General features: G+C 45.2%; 1 protein-coding gene across 3 annotated transcripts in view; it reads right to left on the minus strand.

Annotated features, from left to right (window-relative positions):
* Chchd6 (coiled-coil-helix-coiled-coil-helix domain containing 6) overlaps positions 1 to 26,203 on the minus strand; it is a 212,507-nt gene that overhangs the window by 174,389 nt on the left and 11,915 nt on the right. For all 3 annotated transcript variants that reach the window (NM_001167736.1, NM_025351.3, XM_017321711.2), the window contains 3 exons: positions 16,834 to 17,056; positions 11,809 to 11,878; positions 10,053 to 10,197 (listed from right to left, as the gene is read on the minus strand). In NM_001167736.1, the coding sequence (NP_001161208.1) occupies positions 10,053 to 10,197; positions 11,809 to 11,878; positions 16,834 to 17,056 (438 nt within the window). The remainder of the gene's footprint in view (positions 1 to 10,052; positions 10,198 to 11,808; positions 11,879 to 16,833; positions 17,057 to 26,203) is intronic.

The following is a 26,203-nucleotide window of genomic DNA, read 5'->3' on the forward strand; positions in this document are numbered from 1 at the left end:
AGTGCTCTGTGCCTGCCCCTTCCTTGCTATATTAAAACAACATGACCTGCCTAAATTCTCTTGTCCCCTTTTAGTCACCTGCTGGTCTTCTCTGCATTTTTGAGGAGGTTGGGCTCCATGCTAAGAATTCACTGACCACTTCACCTGACAAAGCAGAGCGCAAGGGATGCTTAGAGTCTGGCATTCAGGGCGGAGGCACCCTGGTGACTGCAGGAGAAGTGTGCCACGTGACCAGAAAGAAAGCTGAATCTCAGAGGCAGAACAACAGGCACAGGTCACAACACATGTCACAGCAATAGTACCTTCAGTCTTCAAGTCAGAGTCCAAAGGTCAGCTACTTCTAAGCTGCCACGCTGTAGAAGGTGATTATCACCAGTCACCAGATTATCACTTCTTGAATGACACAACCCCAATGTCTTGGTGTCAGAAAGTCCTATGCCCAGCTAAAATGACTTACTATCCCAACCTTCCTTTCAGCCAGAGATGTTCATGTGTCAGTTCTGCCAGAGACTTCCTGGATCTTTTCAATAGAAAGTAGTAAAGCTTCATTAGGAAATGGGCTTTAGGGCCTTTCTTCTTTCTGAACTAGAAAATGATGTGACAGCCACTCTACATCCAGGAGGAGAGGTACAGTGAGGATCAGAAAGAGACTACACCCCTTCTGACACACTAACCTACCACATCTGCCTGGACTATCTGCTCCTGGGTATCTGAAGCACAAGATCAACATGCCCTACTCTTTAAGCCACTAACAAATGGGCTTCTATGACAGCACAACCTCTCTGTATTTGGTGCACAGGTTAGTATATCAAAACACAAGATGGTGGCATGGTCCAGCCACTGAGTGGACACAACACAGATGAGAATCTAAGATCTTAAGGCTCCTGTTCAATTGGTTGGTAAGATTAGCAACCTTTTTCAATTCTTTGCCTTCCCAGTAGCCAGCAGTGGCATCTACCCAAGGGGCAAACAGTTTGCTTAAGCAATAAGGCAAAGGTGGCATTATGCACAGTCACAGGGACATTCATACCCAGACCTACCAGCCTCTCAGAAGCAGCACAGATGTGAACACAGGCTCTTCCACCAAGCAACGAAAGCATAAACAGCCACGATAACAGGAGCAGCAACATGCAAGGTAAGTGATGCCCACCACAGAAGAGGGCAGAATGGTCACCTGGGTGTGTGTATCTCTCTCTCTCTCTCTCTCTCTCTCTCTCACTCACTCACTTCACACAGGCAAGAGGGTGATCTAGTGCTGAAGCCAGCTGTCCCACAAGCTTGGGCTTATGCATGGCACCAAAAGCTCTGCTCAAAACACAGCCCAGAGTACCAGCTGGGTCTGGCCTTCCACAAGTCAGAATGTTGTGGAAAGTGAAGAAGGGCATTCCCTACCACTCTGACACCCCTATAGTTGGCAGCTAGTAGCTCACTTCCTTGGAAACCCACTGGATATACAGAGGCAGAGGGCTTGACTGCAACTGTCAGCCTGGTTGGTCTTCAAGAAACTGAAGAGAAAATGCTTAAGAGTTGTCTCCAGGTCCCAGCCTCAGCTGTCAGCCTGCTCATTTGTGCCTAGTGCTAACATAAATTTTCATAGACTTGCAATCTGCTAATTAAAAGTAACGACATTGAGAATGGAACCACAATCAGCCACTTGCCTAACAAAGTTCGCACTAATGAGGACTTGCTGCTTCTGTGGGCACACAGTGGAGGGCACTGAGGTGCCCCCAGACAGCTCTATGAGGCCATGCTGAAGGTGTCTAAAACCCTGTGATAGGGGCCAGGCTTGAAGCCCACCCCAAATCCTTACTATTTCATTGGAATACAATGTGCACACTTATGCTACTGAGAAATGGGGCTTCCACTGAATGTGACTCTGAGCAGGCCACAGAGCAACAGCTTTCTTAAACAGGTCCTCAGGATCCCTGCCTCATCCTGGGGAGACTATTGCCCAACTCTGCCTTTCCTCTACAGAACAACTCAGGCCACCTTATCTACACCAACTCCTGTCCTAACACTTACCCTACCCTCACTACCTTGATCTCACACTACACCTCATGGGCCTCTACCAAGGGACCACTAGCTGCCTGGAGGCTGATAGCATGGATGTCATTACCACACCTTGATTCAGGTGAGAAATGAGCTTCCCAGGAGAGAAGCTGAAACTTCCACCTGCAGGCCTATTGGGCCTGCCTAAGGACATACCCAAGTGACCTATATCAGTAAGAGGACCAGCAATAATATCTCATGTGCCCCAAAATAGCTTGCAAAGGGTCCTTTTAGTTCTGGTACTAGCCTCCCACATGGCCTGGGTGGCAGGTGCTGCTCAGGGTCAAGGGATTCACCTGGGATTACCAACATCAATAATTTTCTGACTGCAGCAAATTCCTGATAGTTATTTCCTACAAGGCTAATAAGCTCAGGGTACCTGCACCCCTTCCCTAGAGACAGCTGATTACCTTCCCAAGCTACCATGAGCTAGAGAAAGAGCACTGCCCTGTATTATTTTACAGATGACGTCCAGGCAAAGAAATATACAGAAAAATAGAAAAAGGTGGCTTGTTATTAAAAAGAAAAATACCCAATAGAACTGTTAAGTAGAAACAAGAGTTTTGGACTAAACTCAAGTATGGACCATGCTAAAAAGAAAATGGAGTCATTCAAGCTAAAGTTCCTTGCTGTCAAGCTGAAAGTAAGCTGTTTATCCAACCTTCCCAGAAATAGGATTAGAAAGAGAACAGCGAAGCTTACACACAGACCAATATGAATCAGTCTGACCACAAAACTCCAAATCCTTACACAAAACACAGCACTCTCAAGTGATCTATCTGTCCTGTCTCCCTGTCCTCACCTTAGAAAGAAATGGCTGGCATAGTGCAGCCAGTCTCCTTTTTGAGTCTGTTTCTACTGCCTTCAGAAAATCTTTCTAGTCAGACTGCTCAGACCCCCTCTACAGCCATCAGAATACTAGTCTACTTCATGGAACACATACAGTGTTGCTCAGTTCTAGACTGAAAATAAAGCCAAGTATGCTCTTTCAACCAGTGTTAGAATTTGGTCATCTGACAGAGCCAAATTTAGAAATGACCAAGGTGTAAGAACTATAGCATCTTCTGGATGCCTGTGCTCCAGATGTGCAGAAAAGGGGAGCACAGTATATGTTGGAGGGGGGACGCACAGAAAAGGGTGGCAGTATATTTAATGGAGGAACACTTTTTGCACTATATAAAATGGCAAGAGAAGCAAACTGGAGTGAAAGGGGAGTTGGGGCTGTCCCCACACAGATCACTGCTTTGTCTCCAGAGAGACAATAAATACTCACTGAAAATAAGACCTGGGCTCAGACACCAGCCAACACAAAATCCTCCCACTACAAAACTGAGGCCACCCAACTCCAAGTTTCTTTACAGATAAAAAGACTAAGGCTATAGAGATGGCTTTGTGGTGAAGAACACTCCCTACTCGATTAGGTTCAGAATTTAGATCCCAGCACCCATATCAGGTGGCTCACAAATGCCTGTAACTCTAGATCCAAGAGCTCTGATATCCTTTTATGACCTCTGCAGGTTTCTGTGAGCACACACGCACACACACACAAGTTCTTCATTTTCAATTTCTCCCTCTCTCCCTCTTCCCCTCTCTCCCTCTCTCCCTCTTCCCCTCTCTCCCTCTCTCCCTCTCTTGCTCTTGCTCCCCCCACCACACACACACACACACACACACACACACACACACACACACAAATAAGTTTTTGTTTGTTTGTTTGTTTGTTTAAATCAAAAGATTGAAAAGACTGGAGCCAAGGAACTGGGTACTCAGGGATACTTTTAAGATTAAAAGCCCAGCTGGATGTAGTTCCCAGGCCTGAAATCCTAGTAGTCTGGAGGCTGAAACAGGAGGATTGCTACAACTTTAAGGCCAGCTGGGCTACACAGTAAGTTCCAGAGACCAGGTCTCCAAAAGCAGAAAAACAAAATAAAATCCCCAGAGGTGAGCACTGTGGGTCAGTTTTTCTGCAATACAGTAAAATCCTGCCATGGGGCTCTTTTGATATGGCCTCTGATCCAAGAACAGTCCAGGCGTATTTTAGTGTCCTAAACACTACAAAAGCAAGCAGAGATTGTGTATGGCCTATAAAGCCGGGAGTATTTCCTCTCTGGATCTTAACAGAAAAAACAAAAAACAAGCAGCCTCTGATCTGATTTGATCTAAAGACCAGGCTCAACAACAAAACAAACAAAGATTTAAGGACTTGAAGGACAGAAGAGAGGAATGGCAAGGCTGTTGTCCCAGTTTAACCTTTTATCTGCCATCTGGGTACCAGCAAAATAGACATAGATGGGAATTCAAGATCTCAGGAAGAGGCCTAGTTGTAGACAAGACCACCAAGGTGCTCAGTTAAATGTTATCCCAACTTCAAGACATGAGGCCTGAATTTCCCAAACCCACTTGTCCTGCTTCCTGGCAAATGAAGCTTAAAGTCTACTAAGTTACTGGTTAGCAATCAAATAAACATCTTCTTAGTTGGTTTTCTTTTGAACTTTTTTTTTTTTTTTTTTTTTTTTGTTTTTTTGAGATAGGGTTTCTCTGTGTAGCCCTGGCTGTCCTGGAACCCACGCTGTAGACCAGGCTGGCCTCGAACTCAGAAATCCGCCTGACTGCCTCCTGAGGACTGGGATTAAAGGCATGTGCCACCACGCCCCGCTCTCTTATGAATTTTTAATTACACGTATTCATTCTCTGTGTGTTTGTACCACAGCACACATGTGCAGGTCAGGAGACAATTTGCAAGAGTCAGCTCTCTCCCACCATGCGGGTCCCTTGAGATGAACTCGGGTCATCAGGCTTACAGCAAGCACCTTCCCCTACCATATAACTGCCCTCCCATCTCCCTTTTTGAGATACGGTTTTGCTACACAGTAGCAATTTGTAGTCCCAACTAACCTCAAACTCAAGGAAATCCTTCTACCTCAGCCTGCTGAATACTGGGATTAGAGTGCAATAAGACACACCTGTCCCTGATTTGGGGTTGTTGCTGCTGCTGCTGCTGTTGTTTGAAAGAGCTAAAACTTTGTATTGCTATCCATCCTAGCTGTGATAGCTGTGATAGGCACCGGCTTCCCACTCTCAGCAGCAGGCCTCAATGAGACCCTAAGGACAGCTGGGCAGCTTAACCAGTCTTTGCTACTTTGAGGATTCTTCTTTTTCCTCCCAGTTTCACTAGGATAGGAGAGAAAGGAGGATTGGGGGAGGGGGGTAAGGGAGGGAAGAAGAGCAAGAGACAGAGAAAAAGAGAACCCTGAATTTAAATTCTTCTTGTTTCTTCTTTAAACATGACTACTAACAAACTGTAACCAACCTCCATAACAACCACCAACCCTGCCTATTGGGGCCCTAGCATTTCTATACCCTCTGCAAAGTTCTCTGTGTGTGTGTGTGTGTGTGTGTGTGTGTGTGTTTAAGAAACCAAAATTCCAAAATTGTCACTACAGGGCAGTAGCCTTCCAGCTCTGCTGTTCATCAATCATTGTCTGTCTACCTGCTAAATGAAGAGACCAGCACACCACCACACAGCTCTTACTCTCCAATGGCTCATTTGCAGAAAGGCCTACAAAACTATAGGAGGGAGATATTTGGGAGAAGGGTTAAAACTTCCTGCCACATTAACTTTTGAAAATTGCAACTTAGAGCCTTTCTTAATGTTTTCCTCACATCGTAAGCTAGAGATTCACACAGCTTATTATGCAGCAGTTTCTGGAAGCATTCAAACAATGAAAGAACTGCGATAATGACCAAAAGAACCTTCTTATCTGAGGAGTGGACAGAACAGCCAGTCTATAGGTGAACTCTTAGGCTTAGACTGGCCATCTGAGAATGGAGTGGCCCACCAACTCCAAGAACCTCTGAGCCCATGGCTGGATTTGGAATTGAGTACTTCCCAGAGTTGATTCTGAGCTCGTTCCTTCTGTACTCTGTGAGGAGAAATGCCCCTCCCAAGCTCTCTCAACCTTCCTGAATGTTATTGCACAACGGGCTTCAGTGGCCTCCCTGCCTGCTGCACCCATCCACTCTGGCCAGAGAATCCACCCTCCTTACCAGCCTTTGTCTCAGGCTCATTCGCCCCAGCATCCTTCTTCTTCCTCACCTAGCACCTTTAACCATCCTTCAGATCCAGTTCAACTGTCTCCTTTTCTTAGAGGCCTTCCTTCCTCAACCTCCAGAAGCTCATCACCTTGCCTCTCCGACATCTCCCAGTCCCTCCTTTCAACTTTGCTGTGCCCCTCAGGAGAATCTGTCACTATCCTAACAAATATAGATGCTTAGCACAGGAGCCGCCTATTTATCTCCATTGAGTAGAAAACTAGCTCAGTATCTAGAATGCTATGGAGAGAGAGAGAGAGAGAGGGAGAGAGAGAGAGAGAGAGAGAGAGAGAGAGGGAGAAGATCAGGAAAAGGGGAAGGAGGGAGGGGAGGAGGGAGGGAGGGGAGGAGGGAGGGAGGGAGGGAGGGAAGGTTTCTGTTGTGTGTTGGGTGCACTGAGATCTCTCATACCTATTAACCCCCACCTTGAAAGCAGTAGGCAAAACTGTGATGCCACTCTGCCAGGACTTCATGTCTCAATCCACTATGTCTCAGAAGACTCAGCTCCCCAGACCACTTCACTTTCACCTGTCTCTACCAGAGTGTTTGACTTGAATTCCAGACTTCCTCTGCAAACACCAAGGGAAGTCTCAGCTCACATAGGCCTCACCAACACTCATGGCCTTCATTCACAATAGAGCTGGGTCTGAACCCAGCTGCAAGGGCAGGAGCAGGTGTGGCACACAGAACTAACTGCTCATTACTGCTGCATTAGATGGGAAATGTTAACACTTGTCAGCAGAATCAAGTTATAAAACGTATTACCTTTCCTTCTCATTAGTTTTATGAAACTTTTCCCAATAATGAACTCAATCATTCCCTCATGCAGAAGAGGATGAAAAATCAATACTATAAAACTGAGAGAGAAACAGAGAGGGCAGAAGACCGCATCAAATACCTGATGCCTCTCATTAAGTCCAGACAGGGCAACAGACCCAAGGGTGTGGGACTTAGGGACACTGAGTCACAGAGGCACAAAGGAGGCTTGGGAGCCAATTCACTCCAGCAGTCACTAGGTGTGCCTCAGATCCACACACATTTCCAGACTACCAGGCCACCAGAGCTCTGCCTTGAAGGCTGCCAATCAATCCCTAGCCTTTCAGCACTTGTACACAGGAGGCATAGAAGGCATGCATGAGGGGAAAAAAATCTCCATACTTAGTTCAAGTTTTTTTCTCCATCTTTTTTCTTCTCATTTAAATGTTTTTTCCTCTCATTTAAATGTGCCATAGTTAAAACTCTCTCCACTGAAAGCACTTGCCAACCCTACCCATCCATAGCAAGCTGCTTCCTTTGCACTGATGGCAACAGCACCTGCCCACCACTTTAACTGCTGACACAAAAAGGGGCCTTAGTTCCCTTCTCCTACAGGTGGCCGCAGGTCTCCAGAACCAGCTACTACAGCATCTCTTCTAGACAGTTCCATGATTCACTTGCCACAGGTCCTCGTATAAGAGGTGCACCTGCTGCAGCACTGCCTACAGAAACCAACTCCAGCAAACTCAATAAACAGTGAACTGATAGCTCTCAGCAAATGACATGATCTTCAAGATGGCAGGAGGACCAGAGAGAAAACAAGTGTACCCTAGAGGGGTAGAAGAGAGCAAAAGACATAGCCTAACAGTATAAGGGGCCTCACAGCCCACCTAGGCTACAATAAATAACTGCCACCCTGGCCTCCCACTCTCCCTCTGTACTCAGTTCAGACTAAAGTCCCTAGGAAGGGGCTGGCTATCTATCCCTCGCTGAACTTGGAACATATGCCCAGATCTAGCTTCCACAGAGGCACTGAAATTAGAATCTTACTGAGACCGAAACCACAGGAGACAGGAAAGCTCCTGAAAGAAGATCTGAACTCTAGTCATAAGGAGAAAAACATGTTGAGCAGCCAAAAGTAGAAGTGCTTACAAAAGTAGATAAAATATTTTCAGCTTGAAGGGACTTGCTCTACTATTCCCTGGAAATAGTTTGCAGAGGGCATCCATCTAGGAAGCTGGGAGAAAGCTGGTAGGGCACATTTGCTTCATTCTAAGGTAGCAATTAATTACCAAGCACACAAAAATCCAACACCTGCACCCAGGAGCACCCAGTCCTTCCCACATTTCCCCTAGAGACAGCCAGAAAGCAAAGGCAGGAGGGAAGGCCTCTTCTCCTTTGCAGGTGGAGGGAAGAGAGGCTGTCAACTCCCTTCACTGTAATTATCACCTTCAGGTGAGAATGAAGCGGGCGGCATGCTCTGCTCTACAACTGTCCCAAGTAAACGACACCTGCCTTGCTCAGTCCATGATTAACCTTATATCTCTGTAAAGTGATCTTCTGTATTACTGGCTGTCAGGCTGCCTGCCTCTCTGCAGACACCCTCTTCTTCGGGAAACTGTTCTAAAAACTGCTCAGATTCTGTTGTAAAAGCACAAGTCAGACAGCCCATTCCCATCCTTATAACTATTAGAATGTCTCTACTGTTTTAGAGGTATTGAGGGTTGCTTTGTTGTTAGCTCATCAGGTCACCCAAAGCCTTCCATAATCTGACCTCAAGCTTTGACTGTCTCCATCCTGTATCCTACCATTTGTCTTAACTGCTTCCTAGTCCCAGTGGCTACCCATCTTCCAGGGAAAAGGTCAATGTCATTTCTGCCTACCAGCAGGTCACAACAATCCCAAATAACTCCTCTCTGCCACTTAACACTGGACTTGAACCAACTTGCCTCTTTCAAACTTCTATCTTCTCCCCAGTCCTGAGAGCCAGGAGCTAAGGGCTTATACCTTCCAGAGCATTTCACCCACTGTATGCTTCCCACAGCTGTGTGACTATTAGGTCTGTTAGCTTATCTCATCCCAGAGTTACAATCTCACCCCAATTTCTGCAGTCTTCTGTGTGCATAGGCTGCTGACCTAATAACTGAGGCAAAGCTGCCCCTAGTCTGAAACCCATAGTCTCCAACTCAATTGTCATTAGATACTACCAACAGCCAGACTACCCCACTTGCCATCAGCCTGGGTCTGTCTGTCCACTTCTCAATCGTGGCAATGAAAGGATCCTAGTTGCAGATAGCACAGTCTCCTTAGTCCCTCTGTGTTTGAATGTTAGCCCTGGGTGCCCAGTACAATTCAGACCAATGGAATGGAAGACCAGTGCTGCCGGGAAACCTGTCCTTGCTGACACAGACAGGCTGGCACAGATTCTCTTCTGCTGCTCTTCTGTTGTAATCATGAGGTAGCAACTGTAGCAACAGTCATCCTGAGTGTGGCTGGTTGACTGGGGAAACAGTGAGGAGGAGGAGTGCCGAATCCCTGATGATGCCAGCAGCTGCTGAACTGGCCCACCGGGTGCTCCTAGACACCTCACTTGTAAAATAAACTCTGCATTAAAGCTGAAGAATCCTGACTAACAGCTCTGATCAATTAGATGCATTAATAACAGCAGCGGCAGTCATAGCACTCCTTCATTGTTTCCCAGCTCCTGCTAAGCCCTGGGTAGCTATTATCTCTGACCCCTGGGGCAATCCTGTGTGCGAGCATCATGATCTTCCAACAAGGCTCAATGTGCTGAAGCTGTAAGCAAAGGGCTAGGCTTTGCACCTGGGCTGCCTTGCTGTGAAAATGATGCTCTTGGTATCATACACTGCATGCCCCCAAACCCCACCCTATACCCTCCCAACACACACAGCACTGCAGCCCTTACACCAGTGATAGCTATGACAAATGAGACTCTCAATCCCCCATGGCTCTAGAGGCCTGAAGCCACAAGAATGGACTCTGACAAGGTGGCAAAGCAAACCACTTAGTCAAGAGTCCGAAGACTCCAAATTGCCAGTGCCTGGAAAACACCTCAAAGCCACAGCTGATGTAGCCAGCTGCTGCCCATTCCTGCACACACTGGCAGACAGGCCAGCTCTGAAAGACACACTCACTAGTCGAGCTGACTGCTGTTGCTCATGGGTGAGGCTGGCCTTCTTCTTGGGCAGGGATGCCTTCAAGTGCTTCTCAGCTGCCTCTTTTTCCTTTTTTGCCACCCTGACCATCTCATCCTGGACTGCCAACTGCTCCTGTTGGAACCTAGGCCAGAGAGAAACAGAGAGAAGCTGATGCAGAAGGCATGGCTAGAAGAACATGGGTAGGAAAAGACCTGCCTGCTCACTGTACCTGTCTAAGCAGGGGTGGGGTTTCTGGCCCTTGGCTGCCCAGAACAGAATAGGAAACCATAAGCCAATTCTTTCACCTGAGTGGAAGCTTCAGTGACAGCCCCCTAGACAAGGGACAATGACATTTAGGACAACTCAGATCAGGAACAGGAGAGCTAGCCAAAGGCAAAGAATGAGTGTTCTGGCAGGGTTGAATCCCATGTGAGCCATCCTTTCAAACAAGTAGGCAGGGTGGGGTATGGCATTCTTGTTTGGCTGAGAGCCTGAAGGTTTTAGACAGCAGCACTTTTGAGGTTTAAACATCTAACTTTGTCTGGAGTACAATCGTAACCTTTGACCTATCCTGGCATTCTGCTAGTGTATCACAGCAGATAAAAGCTAGGAGGACTAAGATGCCCTCTGTGTTGTTCATAGAAGTAAAATAGCACAAGCAGCAAGCAGCAAGGTCATGGTAGAGAAAAGGCCACAGCATCATGAAAAGCTATACCACAGCTTCAGTGCTAACTTGAATTTATATGTAACAAGTTGAATCTAAAAACTGAGAATGAACAAACTATCTGATTAGCAATAAACGTGCTTGAAAGCAGGTGTAACTGATGGAAAGTAATTATAATAGAAAGTAAAGCAGCAAGATATGAAAATGCCTAGGTCGTTAATATAAACAAGTTAAGGTAAAGACATTGTGTGCAAGAGACACCCAGAAGAGCCACAGCAGTTGCACTGAGATAATGAGTCTATGGGGATTTGTTTTTATTTTATGTAGTTTTAAAAAATCTTTTATCAGCATGTATTACTTTAAAATTGCTAAAAGTTACTGAAGGGAATGTGGAGGTTGTACATTCCTGGAGATACCACTGGGATACAGGAGGGTAACGTTTGAGACCATGAGTCTTTACCTAGGGTTGTCATGCTGGAGGGCAAACCCCCCAGCAAACTGGGCCTTGGGACCATACAGAGGCCGTTTCCTCAAAGACAATGAGGAAGCCCATGCATAAAGAGCACAGAGGGCAGGCACTGTACTTACCCCTGACTATGCCCCCATTAAGAACACCGTCCCCTGCAGTGATTTCTCTAGGTAACAACTAATGGGTCAAAAAATCAGAAAGCTGGCCTAAACATAAGGGGCCTCTGTGCCCTAGGCACTTTTCTACACATCCTCGGGACAGAGAAAATGGTACTGTTTCATGACAGTTGTGAGTTCTCAAGATCATGGCCTGAGCTGGCGGGAAGTTTATCAGGCAAGCTCCACTTCCTTCATTCTTCCAAGAACCTGCCTCCTCAATTCTGGATTTTAAGGATGGATTTTTAAGAATCCATCTCTGGTAACCAATTCCCTTGTGCCCTTTCCAACGGACCAGAGCCACCATGGCATTGTTTCAACACAAGCCAACATTAAAAACATGAGGCATTGTGCTCCAGGGAGTTGTGGGAAGGAAGGGGTGTTGGGGGAGGGGGCAGTGTACACCTGGAAGAAGTCAGCTTTGGGGGTTGGGGGCAGCAAGGGAATACAGACTCTTGGGCTTACTTCTTAAGATCCTCCTTCACTGCTGAGGACTGCAGACCACCACCACTCTCTGCACTGGGCACTTTAACGTCTGCAATGGAACCAGAGGAAAAAGGCCAATTAACAGCACCCAGGATTGCCAGGACTGACAGGCACAGGCACACACACACACACACACACACACATCAATCAATATACTTCCTCAGGAAACCACACTCTGCGTGTCCCCAAGGAAACACATGCCCCATGGACAGACTGCAGAGTTCTAGAGGCAGATAGGAGCATAACCTCAAATCAACCAGTGTGCAGAGCCAAATGACAGGAGGCTGCTCCGACCATAGGTTCTGCAGCAGGGCACCCTCAATGTGGGGCTGGCAGCAAACCACCTGAGTGTTGCCCTTCAGGTTCACCATTACATGTCCCACATTTGTTAGCACTCGGAGACTACCTCCTAACCCACAAGCCAGAGATGGCTGAGGGTAATCACCCTCTGCCATGTATCTGCAAGAGGAAGGCAGAGATGCTTGTATCCTGTTTCTTTTGGAACCTGCCATGGTTTGAATGCTTGCCCCGCTAAAACTCAAGATGGTCTAACTACACTCTAACAACAGTAAGAGGCAAGGTCTTTAGTAGCAATTAGGACTAGAAAGCTCCCCACCATGGATGGCATCATTTACTTTGCAAAACGATGGAAAGCCTTCAGCTCTCACACTTGTTCTGTCCTCGGTGTGATGTCCTATGCTGCCTCAGGGCTCTACCCCGTTCCCATCAGCAATAAAGCCCTGACCATATGCTGCCCTTTGATTCTGGACTTCCCAGCCCCTTGAACTATAGACAGAAATTGACTTCTTCATAAATTATCTCATCTATGGTATTTAGCTACAGTAACTGGAAAGAGCATCCATTTCTACAGATTCCTAATGCTGGTGTGGCACTTTCTATTAAACCTATTTTATTTCTAGAGTTATCTGGAACTATTGGGTTGCTAGGGACTTCTCTTATGATGACACCTTCCTTTGTAGTCTTCTATGGTGGCTGAAACCTCTGCATCTAGATGACTTTGGCTCTTGCAACTGAGCAACCATGTGAGGGAATGATTTAATTTTAACGGTGTTTTCTAACTTTGTTCTATCTAACGTAAAGTTGAAAAAAAAACACTATGCTTAAAAGATACCTTAAAATCAGCCCATTTTGAAACAACACCCTTCTCAATAGTCACAAATAATATAAAATATCTTGGCGTGACTCTAACTAAGGAGGTGAAAGATCTGTATGATAAGAACTTAAAAGTCTCTGAAGAAAGAAATTAAAGAAGATCTCAGAAGATGGAAAGATCTCCCATGCTCATGGATTGGCAGGATCAACATTGTAAAAATGGCTATCTTGCCAAAATTAATCTACAGATTCAATGCAATCTCCATCAAAATTCCAACTCAATTCTTCAACAAATTAGAAAGAGCAATCTGCAAATTCATCTGGAATAACAAAAAACCTAGGATAGCAAAGACTCTTCTCAAGGATAAAAGAACCTCTGGTGGAATCACCATGCCTGACCTAAAGCTTTACTACAGAGCAATTGTGATAAAAACGGCATGGTACTGGTATAGTGACAGACAAGTAGACCAATGGAATAGAATTGAAGACCCAGAAATGGACCCACACACCTATGGTCACTTGATCTTTGACAAGGGAGCTAAAAACCATCAAGTGGAAGAAAGACAGCATTTTCAACAAATGGTGCTGGCACAACTGGTTGTTAACATGTAGAAGAATGCGAATCGATCCATTCCTATCTCCTTGTACTAAGGTCAAATCTAAGTGGATCAAGGAACTTCACATAAAACCATAGACACTCAAACTTATAGAGGAGAAAGTGGGGGAAAAGCCTCGAAGATATGGGCACAGGGGAAAAATTCCTGAATAGAACAGCAATGGCTTGTGCTGTAAGATCGAGAATTGACAAATGGGACCTCATGAAACTGCAAAGCTTCTGTAAGGCAAAAGACACCGTCAATAAGACAAAAAGGCCACCAACAGATTGGGAAAGGATCTTTACCTATCCTAAATCAGATAGAGGACTAATATCCAATATATATAAAGAACTCAAGAAGGTGGACTCCAGAAAATCAAATAACCCCATTAAAAATGGGGCTCAGAGCTAAACAAAGAATTCTCACCTGAGGAATACCAAATGGCTGAGAAGCACCTGAAAAAATGTTCAACATCCTTAATCATCAGGGAAATGCAAATCAAAACAACCCTGAGATTCCACCTCACACCAGTCAGAATGGCTAAGATAAAAAATTCAGGTGACAGCAGATGCTGGGGAGGATGTGGAGAAAGAGGAACACTCCTCCATTGTTGGTGGGATTGCAAGCTTGTACAACCACTGTGGAAATCAGTCTGGCGGTTCCTCAGAAAATTGGACATAGTACTACCGGAGGATCCCGCAATACTTCTCCTGGGCATATATCCAGAAGATGTTCCAACTGGTAAGAAGGACACATGCTCCACTATGTTCATAGCAGCCTTATTTATAATAGCCAGAAGCTGGAAAGAACCCAGATGCCCCTCAACAGAGGAATGGATACAAAAAATGTGATACATTTACACAATGGAGTACTACTCAGCTATTAAAAAGAATGAATTTATGAAATTCCTAGGTAAATGGATGGACCTGGAGGGCATTATCCTGAGTGAGGTAACACAATCACAAAAGAACTCACATGATATGTACTCACTGGTAAGTGGACATTAGCCCCAAACCTAGGATACCCAAGATATAAGATACAATTTGCTAAACACATGAAACTCAAGAAGAATGAAGACTGAAGTGTGGACACTATGCCCCTCCTTAGAATTGGAAACAATCACCCATGGAAGGAGTTATAGAGACAAAGTTTGGAGCTGAGATAAAAGGATGGACCATCTAGAGACTGCCATATCCAGGGATCCATCCCATAACTAGCCTCCAAACGATGACACCATTGCATACACTAGCAAGCGTTGGCTGAAAGGACCCTGGGTATGGGGGACTTTTGGGATAGCATTCTAAATGTAATTGAGGAAAATACATAATAATAAAAATATTTTTAAAAAAAGATGGAACACAGGGCCCCCAATGGAGAAGCTAGAGAAAGTACCCAAGGAGCTGAAGGGGTCTGCAACCCTATAGGTGGAACAACAATATGAACTAACCAGTACCCCCAGAGCTTGTATCTCTAGCTGCATATGTAGCAGAAGATGACCTAGTCGGCCATCATTGGGAAGAGAGGCCCCTTGGTCTTGCAAACTTTATATGCCCCAGTACAGGGGAACGCCAGGGCCAAGAAGTGGGAGTGGGTGGGTAGGGAAGCAGGGTGGGGGGAGGGTATAGGGAACTTTTAGGATAGCATTTGAAATGTATATAAAGAAAATATCTAATAAAAGAAAGTCTCAATAAAAAAAAATCAGCCCATTTTAAGTTGGTTCATTTCTGTTGAGTCTTTTTTTTTCTACATTCGGAAACTTAAAATACATTATGCAAAATATTTTGTTATTGCTAAAACTAAGTGACAACTAAAGTCCCATTATTCCTTTCAAACAGCTGAAACTAGTCAGTGCATATTCTCCAAAGCTGAGATAACAATACACTGTGACAATCTCATTTTCCCATAGTTCTCTCCCTCTTCAGTTAATCTGCTTATTAAAGCTCACTGGGTCAAGCTAGACCCCTTTCAGTCTCTCTCACCTCTAGGGCAAAGAATTCCTAGGGAAGAGGCATGCTGGGTACAGGATGGGGATGGGGACTGGGAGGCTGAGCTTATTCAGTCCTTTATGTCCAGAGTGAAATCCAGGCTCTGATTGGCTCTAAGGCCTGTGAGAAGCCCTGAGGCTTACAACACAATGGAGGAGTGTCAGAGCCCTCTAGCCCCTGTTGAAGGTGACCACAGCCAATGTCTCCCCTTCCTTTGTACTTTGTAGTCTGAGAAAGCAAACTGCTGCTACTTCCTCAACAGCCCAGGCTGTACCCCAGCTCTAAGTCTCTGCTCCTACTGCTCACCTGCCTGAAAACCCCACCCACCACAGCCCTGTCTTCCCATATGCAGGCAGCCTCTGCCTCACATAAGGAGCCTGTTCTCACCACCCCTGGCCTTAGGCAGCTGGCATGAGCTTCTGATGTGACATGGTGATGCCATGTCATGAGCCCCAGGGTGAATATATGGACTCTAATCAGAGCTGTGTGCACTCTGAGAGAGGGGGCTGGCTACTGCCTTGTGTCCCAGCAATGCTAGTGGATAAAAGTGGACTCTCTCAGTCTCTAATACAATCCTCTAAGAAAATGGGTAGGAAGAGCAGCAGCAACTGGAGGTCATGCCAAAGTTCCCACAGGGGCTACCCTGGGCAGTCTGCCTTCTGCAGTGGTTACTTAAAAAAACAAAACTAAAAACAAACACAAACAAAAAATAAATCCTAAGTAACAGACCAGATTCTCACAGGGATTCACTGACTAGAATGGCAAGCACTCCAAAGCCTTCTGAATACCATCCCTATTGTTCCTCAAAGCCTTCTCTTCAAGGCTTTTGCTTCTTTGGGTTTGCTACATAAGCAATTGCTGGGGAAGAGCTCAACAGAATAGCATGGGTGCCAGCTCCACTGTGGCCAAGGTGTCTTGGAAGGGTTGGATCAGGGGGTCTGAGGCCAGTATCAGCAGTACTCACTACTGTACCTCAATGGCCTCTTTTCATAGGCCTCATTCTTTGACTGTCAGCGAGGGTAGAGCTGCCACAACTGAGCGACAAACACTTCTGCTTCTTCTGGATCCTGAAAAGCAGATGGCTTCCTACCTGAGCTGTCACACCAAGACCTTCTGCCTCATCTTTTATATGTGCAGACATGAAAACAGTCTGGCCACATTATACAAGCTCTAACTCTGGTGCAGCCTATAACACACCAGACAGTGTCTGCTGCACAGAGGGCTACTGTCTCTGAAAGCAGTGACTCACACACATCATTCAAGAGTAAAGGCAAGCCTAGCAGCAGCCAGGCATATCTCTCCCAACATACCTGTCAGAGGGCCTTTACAGGTGCCTCCTGGCAGGCCACGTACAGAGGATGAAGGAGCAGTAGGCACAGGAGTGGTAGGTGCAGGGACAGTGGGCACAGAGATGGCTGGTAGAGGGACAGTGGGCACAGGAGCAGAAGACGAAGGACCAAAACCAGGAACCAGCTGTTCCCCTGCTGAAGGCTGGCTGCAATCCTTCATGCGGTTCACAACACTTTCAGACAGCTTTGGGAAGAAGGGAGGAATAGGAAAAGTTACATCACAAAAACCTTGAAAGTTCATGTCCCAGAACTACTGAGGTTTTCTGAAGACCAGCCCCAGTAATAGAATTCTACTCAAGAGCCTCTCATGGTGGCTCAGTGCTAGCCCACCAGGAATCCCAAGCCCATCCCAGGAAGGCCAGCTGGGCTCTGCAGCTTCCTCTCCCATCTTGTCACCCCCTAGACACACTGTACCCTGGGGTCACATGACTCAAATCCCTCCCTTTTGTGCACTCACTCACACTGACCCTCTCAACCTCACCAGCCCCCATGGCCACTGCTGTTCATCATCAGTGCTCCATTCAGGGCAGATCCATGTTCCCTTCCCAGGAGCTTTCAGATGCACTCGGGTGAAGCTCCAGCTCTCTCACCCCTGTGCCCACTGCTACAATGCACGCCAGGGAAGCAGCAGTCCTGGCTTGCTGTTGTGTGGAAAGCTCCAGCACTGGGCCAAATGGCACTCATTCCTCACCTGCTCCAGCCGCCGCCACACAGGGAAGATAATCAAAATACTTGTTGATTCATTTCACCTGATTCCCCTAATGAAGCCTGCATAACTGAAAAGCTCACTCATTTCAGAGGAAGTAAAATGGGCTTGAGGGTATCATAAAACAGTTTACATAGATGAAGTAGTGAGCTAGAGATAAATCCCAGATAAAAACCCTTAAGAGTTCACTTCAGTAAATATTTATTAAGTGCCTAACATTCACGGGACATCATAAAGCACAGCTGAGAAAAAGACATTAAAAAGGGCTTCAGGACAAAGGGCACAGTCAGCAGTTCTTCCTCCAGGTACCTATGGAAAGAAAGCAGTCCCCTGTGAGCAAAGGGTTGTGCTAGGATGCTCATTGTAGGAGAAAGACAAAACCAAAACGTTGCAGCAGGACTGGGTGTGGTGGCACATGTTTTTAATCCCAGCCCTTGATAGACAGAGGCCAGCCTAGTCTACAGGGAGAGTACCAAGACAACCAGAGCTATACAGAGAAACCCTGTCTCGAAAAACAAAAGGAATTAAAAAAAAAAGCTGCAGAATATGAACATCCAGGAGGGAAATGGTTAAAGAACTCCATGCACACATATATCCTGTGAAACGGCAGGAGCCACTGAAGAGGACAGAGACAAGGCATGCATGCACCGGCAAGAAGGGGCGTGACCCGCTGCTGACCTCTGCAGGTCCTCTATCCCTGTATCTCAAAGCAATAAAAATACACTGACTATAAAGATGCAAACAAATCTAACTAAACTAAATACACACATGCACATGTATAAACATAAATCCAGTTTTTTCACATCTCTGCACAAATGAACTCACAGGTTCTGCTCAGAAGGCCAAGTCACATAGCTCCTCACCAAAGTTCTGGCGAGAAAATGGGCAAGGTGCACATACACGTGTGTGCTGCTTGAATCTGCTATGGCCAGGGGAAGTGGCAGTATTAGGAGGTATGGCCTTATTAGAGTCTTGTTAGAGGAAGTATGTCACTTTGGAGGCGGGGCCTTGAGGTCATATATATATATGCTCAAGTCTGGCCAGTGTGATCCAGACTCTTCTGGCTGCCTACAGAAGACAGTCTCCTCCTTGTTACCTTTGGATCAAGATGTAGAAATCTCAGCAACTCCAGCTTCAAGACTGCCTGCACAAAGCCATGCTTCCTACCGTGATGATGACGGCCTGCACCTCAGAAACTATAAGCCAACCCCAATTAAATGTTTGCCTGTATCAGTTGCCTTGGTCATAGTGCCTCTTCACAACAATAAAACTCAAACTAAGACAATGTGTATGCTGTTTATGTGTATCTATATGTATTTGTATGTGGGTTTATGCCTTACTTTTTTCTTGCCATGATCACTTGACATCTAGAGAATATATTAATAATTGAAGATATAATAATAATTATTATAATAAATGATGATATAAAAATCAAGTAACTAGTGATACAGGACAATCCTACCCATCAGTGGAAAAAAAAAACAAGAAGGCCCAGAATGAATGTGTATGTCTATGGCCAACTGATGGTTCAAAGGGTTATGCGGCTAAGTCTGGTCCCAGGGGTTTTTGTTGGACTATGGCACACTGGTCCTCAGTGTAACCATGCTGAAGAGTGATAGGACCTATAAGAAGTGGGCATGGGGACAACCATTACTCTTCTCCACTCTTTGGCTTCCAGTCTAGAATGTGATGTCTCTCTAACATGTTCTTTTAGAAATGGAACTTCTAGGGCTGAAGAGATAGCTCAATGGTTAAGAGCACTGACTGCTCTTCCAGAGGTCTCCAGTTCAATTCCCAGCAACCAAATGGTGGCTTACAACTATCTGTAGTGGGATCTGATGGCTTCTTCTGGTGTGTCTAAAGACACAGCTACAGTGTACTCATATAAATAAAATAAATAAATCTTAAAAGAAAGAAAGAAAAAGAGAAAGAGAAAGTGGAACTTCTACAGACATGCCATGAGATGATGTAGCCAGAAGCTCACTAACCAGACATAGCACCAGTTAAGGGTTTAGTCTGTTGCTATGTATTGTAATACTAAATTCTATACTGGAAGGTCTAGACCTACGAGTGACTTATCATGTTTACAAGCTTTTGTTGTGCAAACCTTGTCCCTTGATTTAAAACTATTGGTTAAATAACATTGTCTATAGCCAATTACTGAAGGGGTTAGAGGTAGGTGGGTTTGGAGTAACCTGGCTGGGGGAGAGACCAGAGAAGGAAGAAGAAAGGGGAGAGAAGACCACCATGAAAGAAGATGGACCGTGAGCATGCAGCCAGGAGAGACAGCAAGTATCTGGGGTACCCCACTGGAGAAGTAGCCACCGGGCCAGCAGTTAGAAGATTAGGGGTTACCCCCAGTAATTGTCAAAGCCAATATTATTTAACCAATGGTTTTAAATCAAGGAACAGGGTTTGCATAACAAAGCTTATAAACATGAGAAGTCACTCATAGCCTAGACATTTAGGTATAGGATTTAGCAGTATAATACATAGCAACAGGCAAACCTCAATAAGCATCCTGTGTGGTTGAACTTATAGCCACCAAAACTGGAGCTAAATGAGACTTTTCTTTGTAAGTTCTCAGTCTCAGGTATTTCAACACAGTAGCAAAACAAAACAAAACAAAACAAACAAACAAACAAAAACCAACAGAACAGTACAGTTGCTAACATACTTCAATGGTGGAAAGAGTAGCCTCATGACTAATGATAGGTAGACAACCTGATATCCCAAATATAGTAACAGAGTTAAACTATACTGTAAAACACCACTTTAAAATAGACTGGTAATCTAAAAGTAGGAGAACAAGAAACTCTTAGAAGAAAGAACAGAGGCAAATCTGAATGACTTGTTTTTGGAATAGATTCTTGGATGTAGCACCAAAAGTAAGAGCAACCAATTAAATGGATAATTGGACTTCATCAAAATTAAAGTTCTGTTTATCAAAAAACATTCTAAAGCAACTGAAAAGATAACCCACAAAATGGACTAAGCATTTGCAAATAATACCTAACAGATATCTAGGATATATAAGGAGATCCTACAACTTACAATAAAAACAAAAATGGCCCAACGGCCTGAAAAGTGAGTGGTGTGGTTTAGCTCAGTGTCCCTGAAGATCTACATGCTTAAGACTGGTCCTTAAGTGATACTACTGGGAGGTGGTGGAAGCTTTAGACAGAAGAGTCCAGTAGAAGGTCCTTAAGTCACTGGCATGTGCCCTCAGAGGAGTTGAGGGGTCCCATTCTGTTCTCTCCTTCCTTCCTGTCTTATAAAGTGAGCATTTTGTTATGGCACATATTCCCATGATGCACCGCTCTCACCAGTGCCCAGAGCAAGGAGACCAGCAGTCATAGAGCAGACTCATGAGCTAAGGTAAAGTCTCCTGATGCCTTAACTATCTTGGGTATTTGGTCACAGTAACCCAATGCCAATACCATGGACAAAAGATATGAGCAGAAAGTTATCTAGCAAAAATAGACAGAGAGCCAAGAAGAACAAGAGCAGTCATTTAATATCAGTCATTACAGAGATAAAAAATAAAGAAAGGCATGCTGAGAGAACACTTCACATCCATCAGAGCAGCTGTGTCTGATCAGAACAGTACGTCTGCACAGCTACAGAGATCAGAAGACTTGTACAATGCGGGGTATAACATAGTATAGGCAGGACTGGAAAGAGTCTGGAAGGGTTTCCAGAGGTTAAACATAGAGTTACCCAAATGATCCAGCAGTTCTAACAATCAGCTCAAGCCAAAGAGAAAGGAAGCATGCCCACACATGCTTCTACACTAATGTTCACAACAGCTTATCCAGAGTGGCCAATAAGAGAGCACCTAGATGTTCAACTAACGTATGAAAGTAAGTAAATAAAAATATAAACATCTATACAATGGAATACTATTGAATAATAAAAAGGAATGAAATATTGATGCATACTATCATATGGACAATCCCAGAAAACATGCTATGTGAAAGAAGCTAAACATAGACATCCACAGCCTGCATAACATAAACCTATGTGGTCTATCCATCCAGGAAAATCTCCAGACACAAAAACAATTATCAGCAGCTTGGGGCAAGGAATAGATTATACATTATGCTGATCATATTTCATGAGAGAGAGAGAGAGAGAGAGAGGAGAGGGGAGGGGAGGGGAGGGGAAGGGGAAAGGGAAGGAAAGGGAAGGGAAGGGAAAGGAAGGGAAGGGAAAGGAGACGAGAGAGGAGAGAGAACACAAACATGAACAACCCAGTGGCAGTTGTCTTGTCTAATAGGAATGAATGAGAGCTGGGACTTAAAGAAGAGGAAAAAAATGTGATTCCCACATTATTGAAAGAACATGGATAAAGGAGAAATGAAGAGAAACCACTAAGAAAATAATACACTACTGTGTGGATACCAAAAATCCTGAGATCAAAAAAGGGAAAGAGCCTTCAGAGGTCATGTTCCTTCTCTGAACACAACTGGGAAGTGAAGGTCAGTTTCAGAGCAAGAAACAGCAGACACATACTGAAGTCAGTGTACTAGGGTACACTGAGTATAGTATTCCCGAAGGGAGCCTCTGAGGTGAGAACATAACAAGATGGAAAGAGTATGTGGCCATCCTACCACCGTGCAGGAAACAGCTCCTGAAAGCTGATTTTTAAGTTTTCAGAAAATTTAGCAAACTAATTGACATCATGATAGCTGTTTGAAATTGACCTGGGAGGGAGTATTTCTACTACAGAAATCCAGAAATCAGAAAACACTACCAATTGGTTCTTGAGGGGAGGGCAGGGAGTAGATCAGGGTAAGAGGTCAACCCTGACTCCAGGAGAAGAGGAAGTCAAAGTCGAGGGCTGCCACGGTGAGTCACAGGCTCTGATTTGCCAGCCCTGGCATAGGTGGCATCAACAGAACCACACTGCCTGGTGAATGAAGGGTTAAGGAAAACATTGGCACAGTTCTTGTTGGCGGTAAGAAATTTGTAATATTTTTTAATGTTGCTACAAAATACAGCAAGTAATATTTTTAATCAACAAACACACACACACAGTAGTCATGCGAGAATAAACACCATCTGGGCAATGCTCCCTGCACCAACAAAACCAGAACAGAGGCCTCCAAAGCCAGACAGGGCTGGGTGCTCAGTGCCACTAGACCTCTTGTCACTATACCACCAGAGGAAGAAAGAAAGTGTTCCATGTGGCCAGCAGAGAGCTGTGGCAAGGGATAAGGGACAAAGATCTCTTCCTATCTCTGCGCTTCCCTTTCCTGACCTAAGTCAGAAGCATGCTCAGGCTACTGGCTTCCACAGAGCTCAGGAGAAAGAGTCCTGCAGTCAGGCCCATCTGGGTCTGAATTCTAGCTAAGCTGCATGACATTGGGCAGGGGCCTTCTTATCTCTAAATCAGTTTCTTCATCTGTGATATGGAAATAATGTAAGTGACTCCAGGGCTTCACTGAGGTAAACTGCAGAAAGCATTTGCACACACACACACACACACACAAAACCATAAATGCTAGCTATTCAGTGTGACTGGTACATACCAAACCAACATGGGTTATAGTTCAGGCCACACACATGCCAAGTGCACAGAGGTAAATGAAAGGATTGAACCAAGGAACTTTGAAAGCGGTGTGCCCAGGCTCTCCTGACCTTGTGCAAGTCTCTTCCCATAGTGCCCAGAATCCACACACAATGATTGTAGGTTCTATTTAATACACCTTCTGGGTCTGATAACATCCAAGTCTGATACCTGGACCTGAACTCATGCTGTTGTAGCAAGGGACCCTAAGGAGAAGGGGTCTGTTCCTGACACTGTGGCATGCTAGGCTGACACTTCCAAAATTCCCCAGAGTGAGGTAAAGTCCAAGAAGGACCTCTTTCCTACTTTTTCCAGCCACTCATAAAGAACTATGCAGATAGTTACATAGTCTGGGCAAGTCATATGGCCACCCTGTAAATGAAAGTTGTGAGGAGCCAGTGCTGCCTTACCAAGGGAAGTACCCAACAGAAGAACTATTGACAGATGAGCTGCATCCTGTAATCCAACTAAAGAAGATCAGAGTCAAAGGAAGTACAGTGTATGCACTAATGTGCCAGGGAGCAAATGCCTGGCACCCCTCACACCCACCTCCCAGCCCTGGTAATCAAGGTGCAAAGCAGATGAAGAAGCTACCCCAGCACAGCAGGCCACTGGAATTCTGGGTCCATGTTTTAAACGGTGTTCCTCTGTGCTGGAGCAATAGAGTATTTGTTCTCAAGAGCAAGAAGGCATGCTCGAGATACAGCTCTCTCCATATGACCCTCAGACACACATGGCTCACACACATGGCTCACACAGGCAGCAAGGCAGAAATAGGTAGAGATGGCAAGTGAGCTAAAAAAAACAGGGAACACAACCGAGTCCAGAGTAGGCTAAGCACAAGGAAACTTGTCACATCTCCCTGACCAAAACCCTGCCTCCACCTCCCACTCTCAGTACTCTGCCTGATTTCTCTTCATGGAACTTCACAATCTGACACAACATACATTTGATTTCTTGTCCACCAGCACCAGAATATAAGCCCCAATCATGACAGCTAGGATTCCACTTTGCTCTAGCTGCATCCTCGGTGCCTGAAAAAGTCCCGAGGCGCATTAGAAATGCTAAAATACTTGTTAAATTAAATATGTAGTAAAGGTTCATGTACATAACACTACATGCAGGCAACAGAGTATTATTAGTCAATTCCCATAACCATGACAAATTATCTGAGATAATCAACTTAAAAGGAGAAAATGCTTATTCTGGCTCATGGCTTCATCCAGCCCATGGTCCTTGGTTCCACTGCTTTGGGCCTGTTGTGACTCAGTACATCCTAGCAAAGGAGGCCCACCCTAATTTAGCTTTAATGATCAAGTCATCTGAGAAAAAGGCCGAAATTGAGGATTTGCCTAGATCACATTGGCATGTGGACATGTCTGTGGGGGGGTTGTCTTAAATACCAATTATTTGGAGAACCCAGCCCACTGTGAGCAACATCATTCCTAAGCACGTGATCCTGGGCTATCTAAGAAAGCTGGCTAAGCATGAGCCTATGAGCAAGTCAGCAAGTAATATTCATCTACGGTTTCTGCTCCAGGTACCTGCTTTAATTTCCTGCTGTGACTTCCCTAAAAATGGACTGAGACCTGGAAGTGTCAGTTGCTTTAGATCAGTATTTTATCACAACAGAAGGAAAGCTAGGGCAAAGCCTACTCACTTCCAGAGCATCTGAGAAGCAATGCCAAGGAGTGGGGTCCTAATAACCCCTTCAGAGCCACACTTCCAATGACCTAAATTCCTTCTCAGAGAACTGACACACCTTAAAGATCCACCTCCCAGTCCTACCAAAGACTGGAAGCAAGCTTTCAGCACATGGCCTCGGAGGCAACATCCAAACCAAAGAAGCATGCCAAGTTCCTTAGCTTCAACTGCTCAACAAGCTTGTCATCAGACAGGGATGAAAAGGACAGCCAGAATACAATCACAGGAACACAAGCAGTTCAGCTAAGTGCTCCAGGAGCTCTAGCCCCTAGAGAGATGCCTAAATGAGGCCTTGAACATATCCCACAATTCTGGGTAGAACAAAAATATACTTTGCAATAAGGGGTCAGGTGGAGGGTGGCCTGCCAGAGCTGGGAATGGCACAAGCAAATGCACACAGAAAAGAATACAGAAGTCCTGAGATTCAGTCACAAAGAGTATAAAGGGTATATTTTAAAATTAAGGTGCTGAGGATTGCTAGGCTCCACCTGATGAGGCTTCCAAATGACAAGAAGCTAGAGTTTATTCTGCCATCAACTAGAACCACTGAAGCTTCTGAAAGGGGCCCAGACAGGATTTTCTCTGCACATAAGTCTGGCAAAGGAGAAAGGGGGCTCGAGGTAATGAGAGCATAGAGAAAGTGTGACGACACAGGATGTACAGGAGAGGCTGGGATGTGCGCTGGCTGGACAGTGGACAGAAGGGGTGGACACTGAAGATACCAAGGAAGAGAGATTAGTTAAGACCTGTCTGAAGGCACAGACAAATGAAAGAACAATTCACAGAACACCACATCTCGCTGCACAAGCCGAAGGGAAGAGCACATTGTATATAGGCTTGAGGAAAGTCTGAAAGGATTCATGAGAAATTGTGAACAGTTGGCATTTAAAAATAAGATGTATTCTGCAAAAAAAAAGTCATAAAGTAATGGAGGAGAGAAAAGATGACAGTGAGACTCTAGCCTGGCTTGCTGTAAAGGAGGAGGTGTCATGGCTGAGCCAAGAACAGCTGATGTGTGAAGTGTTCCGAATGCACCCAAGTAGCTCTGACCCTCTGCCACTCCAGAAGCAAAACTTGCTGAGCATAGAGGAAGAAGTCATGGAGGGACCCTGTGAGACAGCCAAGAGGCAGACTGGAGGTAGGAGGTCATTTCTCAAATTCCAGTAGAGGGCAATGTTATGGATATTCTTGGTTGTCAACAAGACTATATCTGAAACTAAAACCCCAAAACGGAGGGTGCACCTGTGAGGAGTTTTTGCTTAATTTGAAATAGAAAGGTCATCTTTTAATCCAGATCTTTGAGGTAGGAAAACACACCTTTAACCCAGATCTTGAGACAGAAAGACATA

The sequence above is a fragment of the Mus musculus genome, chromosome 6 (assembly GCF_000001635.26).
Source record: "Mus musculus strain C57BL/6J chromosome 6, GRCm38.p6 C57BL/6J".
Taxonomy (NCBI): Eukaryota; Metazoa; Chordata; class Mammalia; order Rodentia; family Muridae; genus Mus; species Mus musculus.